Source organism: Taudactylus pleione, unplaced genomic scaffold (assembly GCF_031769625.1).
Source record: "Taudactylus pleione unplaced genomic scaffold, aTauple2 ptg000217l, whole genome shotgun sequence".
Lineage (NCBI taxonomy): Eukaryota > Metazoa > Chordata > Amphibia > Anura > Myobatrachidae > Taudactylus > Taudactylus pleione.
In genome coordinates this window covers 924,744-942,135 of record NW_028284619.1, presented here as the reverse complement: position 1 = coordinate 942,135, position 17,392 = coordinate 924,744, and the positions used below count along the sequence as shown (strand labels likewise).

The window sequence follows — 17,392 nt, the reverse complement described above, 5'->3', positions numbered from 1 at the left end:
TGATGCACATGCGCTGCTTTTATGAACATAACGGCACACGTACAGCACTAATTACAGCTGCGGTAAGTTAGAGTAGAGAGGGAAAGGTATCTATTTCCTGAAAAGCTGTCATCGCAAAAATGACAGCTTTTCGGAATAGATACTGATGGAGAGGAGGAATGGTGAATTACTCCTGTAATTAGGTAAAACTCCATGCAAGTTCTTAACCTAATTACCTCCGTCAATTTTTTAGTTATGATGAATAGGCCCCTATATGACATATTTACATCATGACTGATATGTGATTCCTGACTTACTAGTTCTTTAAACTGGGATGTAGTTATAAAACAGCGTAATCCCGGCAAGGGATTTAACATAGGCATAGAAATACCGATGCCTATGTTAATCCTGATGCCGGAACGCAGAGGACGCCGGACTGATTGTCCTCTCTGCCGGGTAAGTAAGTATACACGTAGCTCGTGGATGGGGGAGGGGGGGGGGGTTAGGTACCTCCCTGGGAGGGATAGGTTTAGGGTGCAGGGAGGGGGGGTTAGGTTTAGCCACCCATGGGTTGAGGTTAGGGTTAGGCACTAGGTGGGGAGGTTATGGACCCCTATGGGAGGGTTAGGGTGGGGAGAGGGGAGGGTTAGCATACTTACCACCGGGCATCAGGATCTTCACCTGTCGGCCTGTCGCTGTCGGGATTGGACTTGAGCCGCCGTTATTTCAATCCCATTCCCTCTAAACTATATCGCTGATAGCTATATGGTACATGCTCCGATTACACACTCCCTCCCCTCCCAAAAATTATTTGCAGTGCATTTTTTTGCAATGGCTATAGTTATGCCCTTATTTATTATAGCTCTCTATGTAGTATTATGCTAATAATATGCAATTTATAAATAATACAAAATTAGAGGGGATGCCCAATAAAAGAAGAACATTGGACACTTTGCTGGATCTGTACTTGCTGATAACTGAACTAATGGACGGCTGCGCTGAGCATCTCCGCTTCACAGAAACTTTCAACAAGGGATTTTTTTTTATCAAGACTATGCTCTCCATATTTGCTGAAAAAGAATTGGCTGTAGTCATAATACTCTACTTGGAAATAAATAAAATAAGTGGTACACCATACTGTACAGTACAAAGTATTAAATCCAGAGTAGAGAACAAGAGGCGTAAAACTATACAGCTGCTGACAGTAACAGCGGATCAATAAATAATGATTCCGGCGTATTAGCCGCAACGTAGGGTACAGGAGACCTTTTTAACTTTCTTGACTTGTCATAATAAAAGTCTGCTTCCATTCTCAAAATTGTGATTGTTCTCAATGGGGATGATTTTCCGTAGTCGCATCTACGACTTTATGCTACAGGTAATGCTAGTATCAGCCCTTTCCCCGGTGTACATCTGTGTGTCTGAATATAAGATTTACATGAATGTGCAGTAGCAAACAGATCGCTCACCTCCGTAAACATCACTATTGCGTGTAATTTAGAATCAGGCTCTTTGGGTGTTGTTTCACCGATGTTTCTTTTTGAAAACGGTTATCTTCATTTGGTTGATATACTATAGCTGGCCTAGAACCTCTTCATATGATCATCTTTCGAACAGCCAATGTGTTTGCAGAACACGGTTGGAAAACTCACATAGATTCTGACAAATCAAACTATGCAAGGTGCTGCAGAGCAACCCAACAGGTACATTTAAACAGACTGGCACACAGTGCTGAAATGAAGGGACTGGTCAGTCAGCACATACGATGTGCCCCCCTCCAGTGGGAGAGCATTAAGGTCATTTTAACATGAGAAATCTTTTAATATGTGTTATTAGAATATATCCATGATGAAGCTGCTAATTGAACACCAGATCACGCCCTATTTGCTTGCCAAATTAGTTGATTATAACTAAGTAATGCTCTATACCCTGGCCAAATGTTTCTGGTATGCTTTTATGTCCACTGATAAAGTGATCTGGAAACATTGCTGTGTACAAATACATGTTGTTCTATTTTACATGTACCGTACCTCAGATCTCTAGTACAGCAGCTGCGTCTCAAGTTTAATCTTGCAACTATAGTATTCAGCTCACAGCAAATAATCTCAATGCTAAAAACCTGACATCCATAGACAATAAATTGTTGAGTATTCTATAAGGAACAGAAAAGTCTTTTGTCCGCATACTCTTACCTTGTGCCTGGGGTGTAGTTGACATCCTATGCCTTTATCACAGAACTGCTTATATGGTCACAGAGCTTCTTATATTTTACACTAGGGGGCAGTGTCTCTCACACTTTCTTTCTTTCTTTCTTTCTTTCTTTCTTTCTTTCTTTCTTTCTCTCCTTCTTTCTCTCTCTCTCTGTATATTATTATTATTACCAGTTATATAGCGCACACATGTTCACCAGCGCTTTGCAGAGAATATTTGGCCATTCACTTCAGTCCCTGACCCAGTGGAGCTTACTCTCTATGTGTATATATATATATATATATATATATATATATTGTATATATATATATATATATATATATATATATATATATATTTATTTTTTATTTGGTAAATATATATATTTATTTTACACACAGAGGGAGTTTGCTTCTAGTCCCATGTTATGAAATTAAATTAAACAGTAAATGTACATTACACAGTATTTATTGCTTATTAAAAGTTTTCCATTTACAATTCTGCTAAGTATAGGAAATAGGGTTAGTTTTTGAATAAAAATGTTTTCTAGTGCTATAATATTTATTCCTTCTTCAGCAACCTGACATCTATATTATGTATTTTAGACTTTTCCGTTCACTTTTTGATATACCATAATGTAACAAGTCGCACAAGTCCGGTGGACACCACAAGTGGTCCATAATGTCAGTTGGAATGTTAGAAAGACCCCCAAATATTTACCCAGCGCACAAAGGAAGTGTCAGACATGGATATAAATGCCAAGAAATAGCATTCCTTTTCTAATGTCAACATAACTTTAATTATTACACTTAAGAAGGAGCCTCCCTTTAGGATTATGTGAATAATTTAGTCATTTAATTACGCTGTCCAATCATGGCTGCGTTAGGAGCTGGTAATTCTTGGACAACAACAATTGAGCAGATTCATTTGGTGACATTGCAGTGCAGCGGAAATTCAATCTCCCCAGTTATGTTTTCTAACCAATTATTAGCGGTAGTGGGGAAGTTTCCTTTTGCCAAAGGGCAGTAACTCAGACAGTCACTAATAAACAATTCAAAACTTGGTGGTCTTCTCGATTTCTGAGCTTCTCCTGTAAAAATTAGGAGAAATGTGATCTGATGGGCGAAAACAATAGTTCTTTCAGAAAACATTAAGAATATCGAGCCTTTCTTCAGGGGAATGACTGATTTTGTGTGATTCCTCTGGCAAGGATTATATTATTTTGCTTCTTATACCTCTCACTGTCATACTCACTACGGCATTTACATTTGGCACGGCACACAGAGCAATACATTTATACATAAACATGCACCGCCAGACGTATGTATAAATACCTTGATTAAAACAAACATTTATGCTCTAAGATGATGGATGCCAAATTAGAAAGGACCCCTTCTACATCTCACGACAGGAATTCGTACAGAACAGGCTGCGAAGCCCTCTATGAAATCCGGATGTGACTTATGCAAGCATTTCAGGTGGTCTGTAGGAAAATAGCGTATTGAGTGATTTCTTAGAAATAGACCTTATTTAAAAATGATTCTAGCTGTGAAAGAGGCAACTCAAAGGGGATTTACCGTTGCCCTTTTGTGGAGAGACATGTACAGCAGACCTCTGTGAAAAATGTTATGTTGCCCCTATTGAGAAGATTTGTACAAGGGTGCAGAAATAAAGAACAAAATATGAAGTTTTCAATTCTGCCTGTCAAAGCATAGGTTCAACTAAAATATGTGTCCTCTGTGTGACAGCGTCCTCTATAGGTATTGTCGATCTTAAATAAAAGGAAATCATTTAGTAAATCTGATGGTTTGATAGAAATGCTTCTGCTGAGGTCTAAATCAGGGGTGTAGCAATACAGGCCACAGTGATCACTTTTGAGGCCCCCTTGGGTTTAGGGGCTCATGCTGTGTTGCACATATGCCCGTTTGTTTAGTGTCAAATATGCAAATTTGTACTGCACATACCTACCAAAAAAGGTGTACATCCTATACACCTTCTATTCCACCTTCTACTGGCTCCCCATTCTAGCACTGGAGACCGCACCATCGCTACACTCTATTCATCTCGGTCCCCCAAATTAATCTCACCTCCACGCTACAGCAACCCTGATAATCTCATTCAAATCTCATTCAAATCTCCCCAACAAACTTTGTCCCTCTATCCTGAATGTCAAGTCAGTCTGTATTAAACTGGTCCCCACCCATGACCTTTTCATCTCCAACTCCCTGAATCTCCTAGCCATTACTGAAACCTGGATTTTACCCTCGGACACCACCTCTCCTGCACCTCTCTCCTCTGGGGGCCTCACCTTTTCCCACAACCCCCCCAATCTGGGGGTCGCCATGGTGGTGGTGTCGGGGTCATTCTATCCCCCAGTTACTCATACCAACCTATACCCTCTGAACCATCCCTTACATTCTCTACATTTGATGTCCATACTGTACGCCTCTTCCACCCAGTACACCTCGGAGTAGCTGTCATTTACCATCCCCCTGGCCCTCCCTCCAAGTTCCTTGACAACTTTGCTTTCTGGCTCCCTCACTTTCTCTCCTCAGACCTTCCCTCCATTATGCTAGGTGACTTAAATATTCCAATTGATATCCCCACAGAATCCTCTGCCTCCAAACTCCTCACCCTCACTTCTTCATTTGGCCTCTCCCAATGGACCTCCTCACTCTCCCATGTGAGTGGCCATTTGCTTGATCTGGTCTTCACTCGCGATCACTACTCACACTCACAGATCTACTCCTCAACCCTGGCATTCCAAATGCACCAGATATCTGCAAAAATGTTCACGAACCGCTGAGCGACAGTGAAGTAGATCACGCTCTAAGGCAGATTTTCTCCATTTCAAATTTATGCTCTCATTCTATAGTACTGCTCATTCCCTCTCTAAACAGTCATATTTCAAGAATATCATCTCCTCTCAGTCCTCTAATCCCCAGCGTCTCTTCACCACTTTGAACTCCCTCCTTCGCCCACCCCCTCCTCATCTCCCCTCCTTGCTCTCTGCCCTTGACTTTGCTACCTACTTTACATCTAAAATTGATTCCATACGTCAGGACATCATATCCAACCAGTTCCCCAGCTCTCCACCTCCTCCTTTCCCAGATCACCCCTCCCCATCAACTTTACCAACTCTAACATCCTTCTCCCCTGTATCTGTAGAGGAAGTCATGCCCCTCATCCCGTCCTCCCCCCCTTCCACCTTCCCCCTTGATCCTATCCCCTCCTGCCTCTTCCGCTACCTCTCTCCTTCTGTCTGCTCCCATCTTGCCCAGCTCATTAACCTCATCAGGCACTGTTCCTTCTGCATTCAAGCATGCCCTTGTCTCCCCCATTCTTAAAAAACCTACCCTTGGTCCTAACCTTCTCTCTAACTACCGACCCATTTCTCTCTTCCCTTTTGCCTGAGCAAGAGAGTCAATGTTGGCCCAGTGCGCATGCGCACGACGGACCCGGTTCCGTCGTGCGCATGCGCGAGACCCGGATAGCGACAGGCAAACCATCACTCCGGGTCTCGTACCAAAGGGGACGTGCTATCGATGTTGAGTGACAGCACGCACCCTTTGGTGGGCGTGCCAGGGGCGTGGCTGCCCAGACGGAGGCATGGGAACGCCTACCGTCTGGGGCCGGCCCACAAGTGATGTCAGTGGGAGTGCTTTCGGCTCTGTATGAGCCGAAAGCACTCTAGGGCCAGAGTTCTGAATCAGGGCCAGAGTTCTCTGTTTCTTGGTGCCAGTGAATCAACTTCAGATAGGTGCAGCTACATCCAGCTCCACGCCACGTAGCAATTAGTTCTTGAAGCAAATAATAAGGAGAGCGCATCGTGATTAAGAAGTAATACAATAACATTACTGATATCTGTAAACGTACATCAAAGTTTAAAAGCAAGCGGTTTTACCACCGATGGATCCTCCGTAACTCAGCAGTATGGTAAGCCGGTCTCCGGACAGCGATCCTCCAAGCATAGACCCGGCTCTGGCACACCGGTTGACGTCACTCCGTCTGTGTCACTAGCTACGCACGCTATGAGACCTATGGAGGCGTCAGGTATCGCAGTGGCTAATTTATGCATGCTCATGCAATGGCCTAGAAACGTACTGGCACACCTGCGTTCGCCCGACCACCCCACCCCCCCCATCACCACCCACAAACGGCACTTCCTGTCATTCACTCTGCTCTGGGTCTGCATAGCCTTTGCAGATGCAGTTCCCATCACAATTGCTAGTTCGCACACGCGCACTGCGATGCATGCGCAGTGCAAATTAATCGACCGATTGCGTGCATATACACAACTGCGTTCCTTGCTGAATCAAGCCTTCAGTGTGTTGCTTTATTATATGGTAGATATACGGTTGTATTATACTGGTCCCTGGGCTGTATTATATACTGAGCATTTGAGGATGCACCATATAACATTTTAGTCACTAAAATTAACCATTGTAGATATAATTTATGGTGGAAGAGGTGATGATCGGGCCACATTTTAGAGTTTATCAATGGACTCAAGGACTTTTATTTATGCTACTATTCAAAATTATGACACAGATCTCTTCTTCGAAGGCCCATCCAGAACCCCTTTATAGTCACCAAACCTCACATACTGTATATTAAGGGTTTATCCAGGCCACATATATTGGTCTAATGAACCCAGATCCTTTTGCACCCTCTTTAGCAAAATGGAGCCTACACATATCTAGAGGAGCATGTACAACAACAAACATTCTGATTAACTTTATTTCATAATGAAGCATTTTGTTGTCTAATCTTTTTTTTGGAACTAGAAGCATTTAGTATTTCTGATAATTACCATTTTAATGCTTGCATGGAATTAATTCTGCACATCTATAAAGCATATATAATAATAGTTATTAGTTACATTACATGCCCCAATTTGATTTATGTTCTTGGCGACTGTTCCTCAATTAGAGTAAATCGCAATGTTCAAACGTCGACAAGTTCAGATGAATTGCCCATAAAAGAGGACAGCTCCTCTGGCTTCCAGCAACCTGCACACACCCAAATATTTTGGAAGGGGTTCTAAGAGATAATGCTTGCTCTTTGAAATCTGAAATGTCTCCTGTACAGTTCAGCCTATAGGCTTTTCCGTCTGTAGCCTCCACCAGGTATAAATGAGGTCAAATGTGTAACTTGTTACTGACTGAGAATATACTACAGCACTTCATAGGAATGTAGAGAGCATGTGATTTGCTGCACACCTTACGCTCTACAAATGCCCCATAATGTTTGTTCCTCATTTTGAGTTCTAACATTTTAGATATTACCACCAATAAAGTCTTAATATCATATTAGTTTATCATTCGCTATTATATTCAGTCACATCACACCCCCATTTTTATTATTTTGATAGCGGCAGAAACATTTGTGTTATATTATATCCAACAAAGTGTAAAATAAGAAAAAAGTCTAAAAAAAAAAAAAAAAAACCCCACAAGGAGCGAGTTACATAGGTCCTGTCAGTGTCTGTAGGCGCTGAAATACTGCTTGGTAATTTCTCTGTCAGCGTGTGGCCTCCTCTGTGATTGGTTGAGCGTCTACGGTATATATGCGACCACTTTCAGCGACAAATCCCCCTGTTACCTCCCAGTCACAGTCCAGGAACGCCCATAAAGTTTCTGCTACCGTGCGTCTAAGTTTGATCTGCGACTCTGAGACTGTATAAGAGATTTTCACTATTCCGATGTTTACGTAGTTTAGCAATAATCATCAATCTGCACATGCATCAAGGCACATTACCACAGCCGCTCACAGGGACTGTTTACTCGCTGTGATTGACAGTCACAGAGCGTTTGTGGAAGGTAACGGGGAGTGGCGGCAAGGAACGCAGGCATGTCATGACCATTTTCGAGGCGTGTTACAGCCCGCATCTGCGATCCCGTACACAGTGAAAGTGGCTCTGGCGTCTCAGTAGACCCGCCCATTTTACGTGATCACAAGGCTACTCAAAAGTCTGAATATCGAATTATCTGCAACCGATGTTGCGTCTTTGTGCATAGATGCTTGGATTTGCAAAGCCGCAGCTGGGCGTCTCAATATAATCCTCAGCAGTGGCGGCTCCAGAGGTGGGGCTGAAGTGCAGTCCAAAATTCAAATAGGGGAGCCACACTAACTGTCCTTCCAAACGCTGCCAAACATCGCCGCCCAGGACTCCCTGGCAGTTGGCGTGGTTCCCCTATTTGAATTTCCATCTGCCTGGCAACCCCCCTCCCCAGCCCACACCATGACCACAATAGAAATAGTAATGTAATAGAATTTTACTAGTGCTGCATGTTCTTCACAGTATCACAAATGAAATAATTAGCACCACCTGTGATTCTTTTAACATGCATCAGTCAGTAATAAATAACCTGTGCACTAACTAGGAGATCTGGAAAACATTCACTGTTAGGGATGTGCTGCTATAGAGCTCAGTATGTACATATATGTCCAGGGCAGCGCTAGGTTATTCTGCTGCTCCCCCAGACTTGCTCCAATGCTCTGGAATGGTGCCCACATCTAAAATAAAACAGCTCAGGCACGATTGCCCTACTGCCGCATTTAATGGCTTACTGTGATTGCTGGTCCTGTATATGCTGGAATTATGACACACAATATACTTTGTATGACGCATATTAAAGCTGGTTAAGTACTAATTCTACCCTCTTCATGGATTGGTCACACTAACTCTAAAATGAAGCATTTGGAAACCCCCCTCTAGAAATCCTGCGTTTGCCACTGCACACAAACACCAAAATCTCAAGGATTGGGCTTAGTAATACTGGTCCACCCTCTCGATGTCTCGTCAGCCGCAAAGGATCAGTTATCTGGTCCTCCAACACAAATGATGGATTGACTTGGAAATATGTCATGGTAGGGGTAGGGGGTATACATTTCAGGAAAATGTAAATTCTGGGAATATGAAGTCTCTTCACTGGGTAACACCCCAAGGCCTGCTATGGCGGTACGGCTGTGTGTAACATCATAAAGGTCATGCTGCACACCAGCCCACCCCCTTGTATGGCCGCACCCATCTGCACCGGAGTCTGTGTGCTGTGGGCGACTGGCATTGATTAACTCAATCCCGGAAATCCAGGGATTTTAAGCTTTAGGAACACTTTCCGTTCTGTGTTCTGTGAAGATGTATGTTGTTGTAGTTCTGCTTGCCCATGGGTCATCACCTATTAACACCTGGGATGTCGTTAAATGGTTGACAGTTATGCTGTCGACAGTCAAAAGGATGACAGCATAATGTTGAGTGCAGAATGTTGGCACATCAGTAATGTCGGTTAAAGGATTTTTACTGTGTCAGCATTATAACAGCTTTCACTTATAATGCAGACAAGTTAAAAATGCTTTAAACAACATTACGGCCATGTCGGCATTCTGCAGTCGACCACATGCTCTAAGTATTTTAACTGTCAACAGCATAACTGTTGACCAAACATACCTGACGACTTCAGATCATCTTCCCTTTGCTGGATCACTCCCTGAGACATGCATTGGCCACATCTGCAGCTGTTCCGTATTGTAGGGTGCTTGTTAGTGTATTTAAAAGTACAAAACAATGGCATTGAGTAATATTGTCCATAATGAAACATACAGCCCACTGTCTATAACTCATTGGTCTCCTTGAAATGTAGCACATTAGCAGAGCATGGAGAATGTTTTGTTAATCATCCTAAGAAGAACATTTACCATCACATCAGCTGAACACAATTGGAATTGACAATAAAATGACAGCATGAGATTGCTCCCCTTCTCATGCTCATCATGCTGAACATTCCTTCATCATTTAAATGTCGAACATTTGGACATGGAACAATGCAAATTAAAGACATTCGTGTTTCTTTCCCTGTAATCTATAATTCTTGGATTTGCTGTTTGCGTTGTTAATTATGGGTACAGGTTATATAATGTTTTCTTTACATAAACTGAATATTCATAATGTTTTAACAATGTACCATCCAGAACATCATGTCTCTTTGAGTTAATGTAACAATTCACTGAATTTCTAATTAACTGATGACCTGACGTTCTAATATTACTGTAACCATTTCATGATTAATACACATCAGTCACTCACCCAATCACACAGCAGAGGTGGCTGACTGTGGAGTTAGGGGTCTATGGTCCCTGCGCCGGAATCCCGACTACGGTCGGGATCCTTGCTCCTGAATCCCGACTACTGACATCCCGAACAGTAAGTATTAGGGTTAGGAGGAGGATTAGGTTTAGCGCTAGGGGTTAGGCACTAGGAAGAGGATTAGGGTTAGGCTGTAGGGGAGAGGGTTAGGTACAGGCTGCAGGGGGAGGGTTAGGATTAGGCTGTGGGAGAGGTGGGTTAGGGGTGGGATTAGATGCTAGGTTTAGGATACATGCCTAATCCTGTTGGATTTCTGACTGTTGGGATGCCACTGTCGGTATTCTGACCACCAGCATCCCGACCGCGGGGATGTCGACATAACATCAGCGCTGACTGAATGTCGACATGATCAATGTCGACAATATGTACATGTCGACGTGCATAATGTAGACATTCTCATGTTGACATTGTGAATTTAATAGTTACTAACTTATGTAAGGAGGTTAATTAATATTCAGAAATCTATAGAAATTTTTTTTTTCCTTAAAAGAACTTTCCATTCCATATATTTATACTGGTACACGATGTGCAGTGAAAGTAATATATTGATTGGTCTGCATGGCCATCGAGAGAGTGAAGACATTTAAATTGAGCAGGCGGCTTGGCACACTTAGGTTGGTTGTGCCAGAGGATGCCGTGTGTCAGGTATCATGCCTGGCTATACATAACAATATAATTCTGCTAATTGATTATCCTCTGTGATTTTCCTCTAGACTGGACGTTTTTTTGGGGAAGTTGAAGGAGCTGTGATGAATAAATTGCTAACAATGGGGTCATTTAAAAGGTAAGATTGCTGTGAAGAAGATGAATATAATGACTTGCACTTACTAGGTTTCCACACTTACTAGGGGCCTGATTCAGATATAGAGTAGACGCCAATGCGATTGCAGCTGCGAAAATATGCTAATAGTTCCAAAGCTTACCCAAGCATAGGGACGCCCACCGCTGCTTTCTCATCTGCGGCCTACGTCGCGTGCCAGCGTAAATATCAGAGAGCTCTCATGCTGCGTAGGAGATCGCAATGGCCATGTAACGTCGTGTAAATGGTAAGGCACCCCTGCGTTTTTATAACCAAACCCTGTTACCTCCCCCAAACAGTGACTTCCTGTCACTCACTTTACAAATGGAAACGCAAACCAATCGCTGCGCACTTTCAGTGTGGCTGACAAGCATGGCCAATGGCAAACAGTCGCTTGATCTGTATAATAATCGGCATTGCGTATATCTCTGAATCAAGCCCTAGGTAAAGAATCTTACTGGCCCAGCTGACTGATTTTTAGTAACTATTTACCTATACTGAATGTTGTCAGGGCTGCACACAGGGTCTGATTCACTACGGATCGCTATTCTGCTTATATACACGCAATGCCGGTGCTAATATCAGCGGTGATATGTAAATGTTTGCATTGCAATGGCAGCCTAACATGAGGACGTCCGCTTCCCCTTACTCACATCCGTATACTTGGGCAACATAACGAAACAATCTGTAACATCGAGTAACATCGGACCCAGACGCTAGGTTAAGGCAGGTCAGACCTCACTCAGGGATTGCTAACTTCAGCGCACGCTATGAGGCATCAGCATGCGTATGGTATCGCAGTGGCTGATTTAAGCACGCCCCTGCAACGCCGTCCCAACGCACTGGCACGTCTGTGTTTTCCCAAACCCCCTCCCCGTCACCACCCACAAAGGGCACTTCATGTCAATCACTCTGCCATGGGTCTGCGTATCTGCGTATCCTCTACAATCGCTGTCCCGATCGCAGTAGCTAGTTCGCGCACGTACACTGCGATGCATACGCATCCACGGAACAATCGCCAATTGTGTGTGTATGAGTAACTGCAATCCTTGCTGAATCAGGCCCACAGTTTCTAGTTATTGTTAGTAATGAGTAAACTGGTTCAGTCTTTCTTGGTTTTCATGCAAATATTACAAGTTCACAGTGTCAGGAGAACTCGGCTGTAGCTTGGTGGATGTTTGAATTGAACCTTTGACTATTGGAAATCAATCTAATTTCTAGAATGTTGAAATGATGCACTGTGCAGGTTACAACCTTACTGCACGTGAGTCTCTTAATCGCACTGCCTGCTTCCTCTTTCTCACTAGCATCTGTAGATCCGTTGTTAGACGCTACAATGCTTCTCAGATAGTACCTGTAAGATGAAGCACACCATGATTAATTTGCACTTCTGCAGCCAAGAGCGTGGTGACACTGAGACCAGATATAGTGGTTCTGGGAAAGTGTGGAGCAAACACAGTGAGAGCAGGTGTTCTGGTGAAATTATCTTCTCTACCTCCCCAAACACTTCTGTTATACCTACTCATCACATACCACAACTTGATGACAGCACAGACATTCCTGATAATCATTCAGTTACAACATCACAACATTATATAACAGTATAATGTTATAACGACAACCAGACATATAACCGTATAGAATACAGGGATGCACATGTCAGGTACAGAAAGAAAAAACACTCTGTAGAGGAGAAAAAGGTGAGACTGTCCCAAGAACGACAATAGCTAAGATGACAAGAATAAAGGTAATGCTGAGGATAATCTATATAATAAAATCAAGTGCTGATAAAAAATGATGTAATCAGTTTGGGCCTAATGTCTGCTTACTGCCGAGTCTTATTATATACTTCCACACACTTAGAGCACCCCACAACCCAACTCCCCTCCCTAAAGATATCTATATAATAATCCGCTAAGGTCTGTCCCGTCTCCAACATGTATACCTGTCCAACTGCTTTTATAGCTAGGGAGAGGGGGCAGACCTAGTGGAGAGGAGGAGGACTCGCCGGGTCGCTGGAAATAGGGTAAGAATGGGGGTAGGACTGAGTGTGTGTGTGGTGGGAATAGGACAGAGCAGCAGGAGAGGGGGCGGAGCATGATGTTCAGGTGGGTGGTGCATGGGCCATGACACCGCGAATAGCAGTGCAGCCCCACTGCTCAATACTGCAATTTGTGACATTGTGCAGTGGGTGGATGGGGCCACAGTTACACGATCATCAAGCCCACAGACCACCCACTTCATTTGGAGGGCTGATCTACTTTCCCCTGAGTCTGGGAGAGATACCAAAATTCTGGAGTTTTCTGAATACCCTGGGAGAGTAAGCAAGTATTTTATACATGCCGTGCTATTTTCTGATGGTACTCAGTGGTACACAAGTAACGGCACCTTTTTTGTCAATTTTTTTATTCATATAACTAATTCCAGAACCAGGAAGAAATCAGTGAAATCATTTAATAAATAAATAAAATAAGCATCACCTTTTTTCATAAAAAAAGCTCTGTGTATATACAGTATATAGATACTTAGGGGTATTTACTAAGAATTGTGTCTGCCAATATTGCATTCCCACCCGTGTTTCCCCTGATTTTCAAACACAGAGATTTACCAAAGACAAACACGAGTGTTAAAACGCGATTGGATCTGGAAAACATGGTTGTACACACAAATATAAATGAATACACCATCGAAACAACTCGCAAGTACTTTCCATAGACTGGAATAGAACATGGGGAATGGCTTTACCAAGAATCGTGTCTGCAAACATAATCGTAAATGGAAAAAACTTGGGCCCTGATTCAGAGCCGGACGCTCAGACAGAGCGCTCGCTCTGAATCAGGGCCAGGCTATTTTTTTTTGGAGAACGGCCTCCTGGCCGCTCGCATAGCTGTGGGTGACCACCCACAGCTATAGCGAGCGGCCAGGAAGATGGTCGCGATGGTCAAGACCATCGTGACCGTCGGACTTGCGACGAGACCCTTGTTGTAGGGTCTCGTTGCCGCAAGCCCCAGAGATTTTGGCTCTAACAGAGCCGAAATCTCTCCCAATGACATCACTCGTGATGTCAGTGGGGCCGCCCCCCAAACTGAGGCGTTCACATGGGAGCCCCTCCATTTGGCCAGCCACTCCCCCGGCCCGCCCACCAAAGGTGGCATGCTGTCACTCAACATCGACAGCACGCCCCCTTTGGTACGAGACCCGGAGCGACGGAATGTGCCCGTCGCTATCCGGGTCTCGCGCATGCGCACGATGGAGCCGGCTCCGTCGTGCGCATGCGCTCTGGGCCACCATCGACACCGCTGTGAGCGCTCAGCACTTGCGACCGGGTCTGAATCAGGCCCTTGGTCCAAAATAGATGTTCAAAACAGATCCCCTCCTCAGAAACTCACTGATCTGTGCAGGCTTCTGTGCAGTATAGGGTTAAAAAAAGAGTTACAAATTTTAAAAAACACAGTTGTGGGGCTCACTCTCCTCTCCCCCAAAAGCATAACCAGCACTGGACTTTTGAGCCCATTCTTGTCCTGGAAAAATGAATTGCACTGGGCTCAACCAGCTGGGGAGCTAATACCACAGCAAGGGGCACACACAGAGTGGGGTCCTCCCCTGACAAAGCATTCTACAGGCCCAGTCTTCCCACCCAAGTCTTGGTTTTCCATGGAAAGTGAGGACCCCGCCAAAAACGGGGTCCCCTCTCCCAAAGATACCCCAGCATTAGGGCAAAGCCCGGTGCTCTTCCCTGCATGGGTGCAGAGGTAATGGATTAATGATAGAACTAATATTGTTCTTCACAGTGAGAACACAGGTCCCAGCCAGACTGCCCTGCGGCACATGTAGAACCACAAGTGCCAGCAGGCCACTGGAACCTGTACCTTCACTGTGAAGAGAATATATATAAAAAAAGACATGACACACACACACCTTGTGTTTTATCACTTTATTACACATTCACTTATCTCTTGGTGCTCCAGGTCCCATGAGACTCTGCAAGCGCCAGATGTGTTTTTTTCTTCTTTGTTATTCATATTTGACATTTTCAATCTTGGAGTGGTTTTTAGAATCGTTTAGCAGTAGGAAGGTTCAACAGATAATAATTTTTACTTAACTTTACTTTACAAATATGTATTTAGGTTTTACTCTAATGGTATTGATTTTGTTTCAGTGTTTTTCAGGTATCATATTCTACTCAAATGTTTTAAAGTTAAGAGGTAATTCTCCAAAAATGTTTTAAAGTTATTCGGAGTACTACAAATTACTGGAATAAATCAAAATACTTGAATTAGCACATCCACCTGAGGTGTGGTACAAAAGATTGACAATGTAAAGGTCAACAGTCAATAGGTCGACATGGAAAAAATGTCGAGCTGTACAAAAGGTCGACAGTGCAGACGGTCGACAGGGTCAAAAGGTCGACACGTTCAAATGGTCGACAAACAAATGGTCGCCACAACAAAATTGGTCAACATGTTTTTTTTTTGTAATTTAAGCCTAACCCTAACCCTCCCCAAGTGGCTAAACCTAACCCTAGCCTAATCTTCCCACTAGTGCCTAACCCTAACTGTCCCCTCCAGCAGGTTAACCCTAACCCAGCCATAAAAACTATGTCAACCATTTTTGTGCCTGCCATATGTGTGTTGACCATTTGAACCTGTCGACTTTTTTACTCTGTTGACCTTCTGCACCGTTGAGCTTTTGTCAGTTGATCTTTTGTACCTGTCAACCTACTGCATGCCGGTCAATTGACTGTTGCCCTTTACATTGTTGAGCTTCTATCCGGATACCTTATTTCCATGGTCATATATGTTGCTAAAGAAAGTCAGTTATGCGCAGTCCTTCATTCAACTGGCAAAAGCAGTGTGTTCCTGAGTTTCCAAGAGGCGACTTCAGGCAAAAGTACCTGTCAGTTTCCTTTTTTTAAATTTTAGTTTTGCTCTAAAACGAAATAGGAATTTAATTCTAGAATTAGAAGAAATAAGTCACACTAATGCAAAATGTTCTTTTTTATATATTCTATGGCTTAATAGTGCCTTATTTGTCTTAGCAACATTTTCAATTATGAGACAATCTCTATTTTGTTATATTAATTATTAATTGGAACTATTCCATAATCTGCCAGTGTAGCTCACTTAGGGCCCTATTTACCACAATCCGCATAAAAATGCAGATTGTAGTGTGATATTACTGACTATTGTTTGGAAGAAATACAGTGACAAGGTGTCCGCGCATACGCCGCCGACCGGCCGCCACTACCCCCTTCCGCGATCGTGACCCCCCCGCGACCCCCCCCTTCCTTAATTTCGCTTACCTCCGGTGATATCCTCCATGGCACAAGTCAACTGGTCTCCCATCTTGCACTGTGACCCGGTCAGCTGACCGGGTCACAGTGCAGGATGGGAGACCAGCTGACCGGAGCCACAGAGGACATCACCGTAGCACCGATCACTGACCCTGGACTCAGGTAATTTTTTTTTTTTTTTTTTAGCAGGGATCAGCTTGTGGAGACCCTGGATAACGCCACTTCCAGGTGGCGTTATTATCACAGGGCTTCCCCTGGTATTTTTTCACAATTTATTTTTAGTAAATTCTAGGCAGATCGCATTTCCCATTACAATTATGGGAAGTGCGATATGTTTACTAGAAATATGTGATAATTAGTATTCGGAGTAGAATTTTATGAATTCTACTCCAATTGCCCTTTAGTAAATTTAGGTGATACTAAAATAATGTGAAAAGGGTATGAAAACACCCTTTTTCACTTTATTTTAGTAAAAATAATATTAATAAATAGAGCCCATACTCTTTTACATTGGAGTGGGCTCCAACTACATACTGTGGTGGCATCTGCTGTTTATGGACTGAGGGCCTGATTCAGAGATGTACACAATGCCGATATTTACCCAGATCAAGCGGTTGTTTGCCATTGCGCATGTGTATAAGCAGCGCATCGAATGTTTTGCAACTACCCTCGCACAGAGGACTCTTTAGCAAAGTGAGTGACAGGTACAGATAGCCAGTGTTTGGGGGAGGTAACGGGGGGTGGTTAGGCAAACACAGCCATGTCGGGACCGTTTAAACTCTATTACATGGGTGTGCCTAAATTATCCATTGTGATCTCCTTCGCAGCGTGTGAGCTTTCTGCATGTTAGGAGAGATGCAGTGATTGAGACAGGTCAGACTTGCTGCATGGCTGCCCGATCTGCGTCGATGTTACAGATGTTTATGATTAGTGTACATCTCTGATGTTTATGGGTCCTACGATCATGCTCAGAGAACCCCCCAAA

General features: G+C 43.5%; 1 protein-coding gene across 3 annotated transcripts in view; it reads left to right on the top strand.

The window, feature by feature from the left end:
* CACNA2D3 (calcium voltage-gated channel auxiliary subunit alpha2delta 3) overlaps positions 1 to 17,392 on the top strand; it is a 1,120,348-nt gene that overhangs the window by 1,002,607 nt on the left and 100,349 nt on the right. For all 3 annotated transcript variants that reach the window (XM_088478672.1, XM_088478674.1, XM_088478673.1), the window contains one exon: positions 11,029 to 11,099. In XM_088478672.1, coding sequence (XP_088334798.1) covers positions 11,029 to 11,099 — 71 coding nt within the window. The remainder of the gene's footprint in view (positions 1 to 11,028; positions 11,100 to 17,392) is intronic.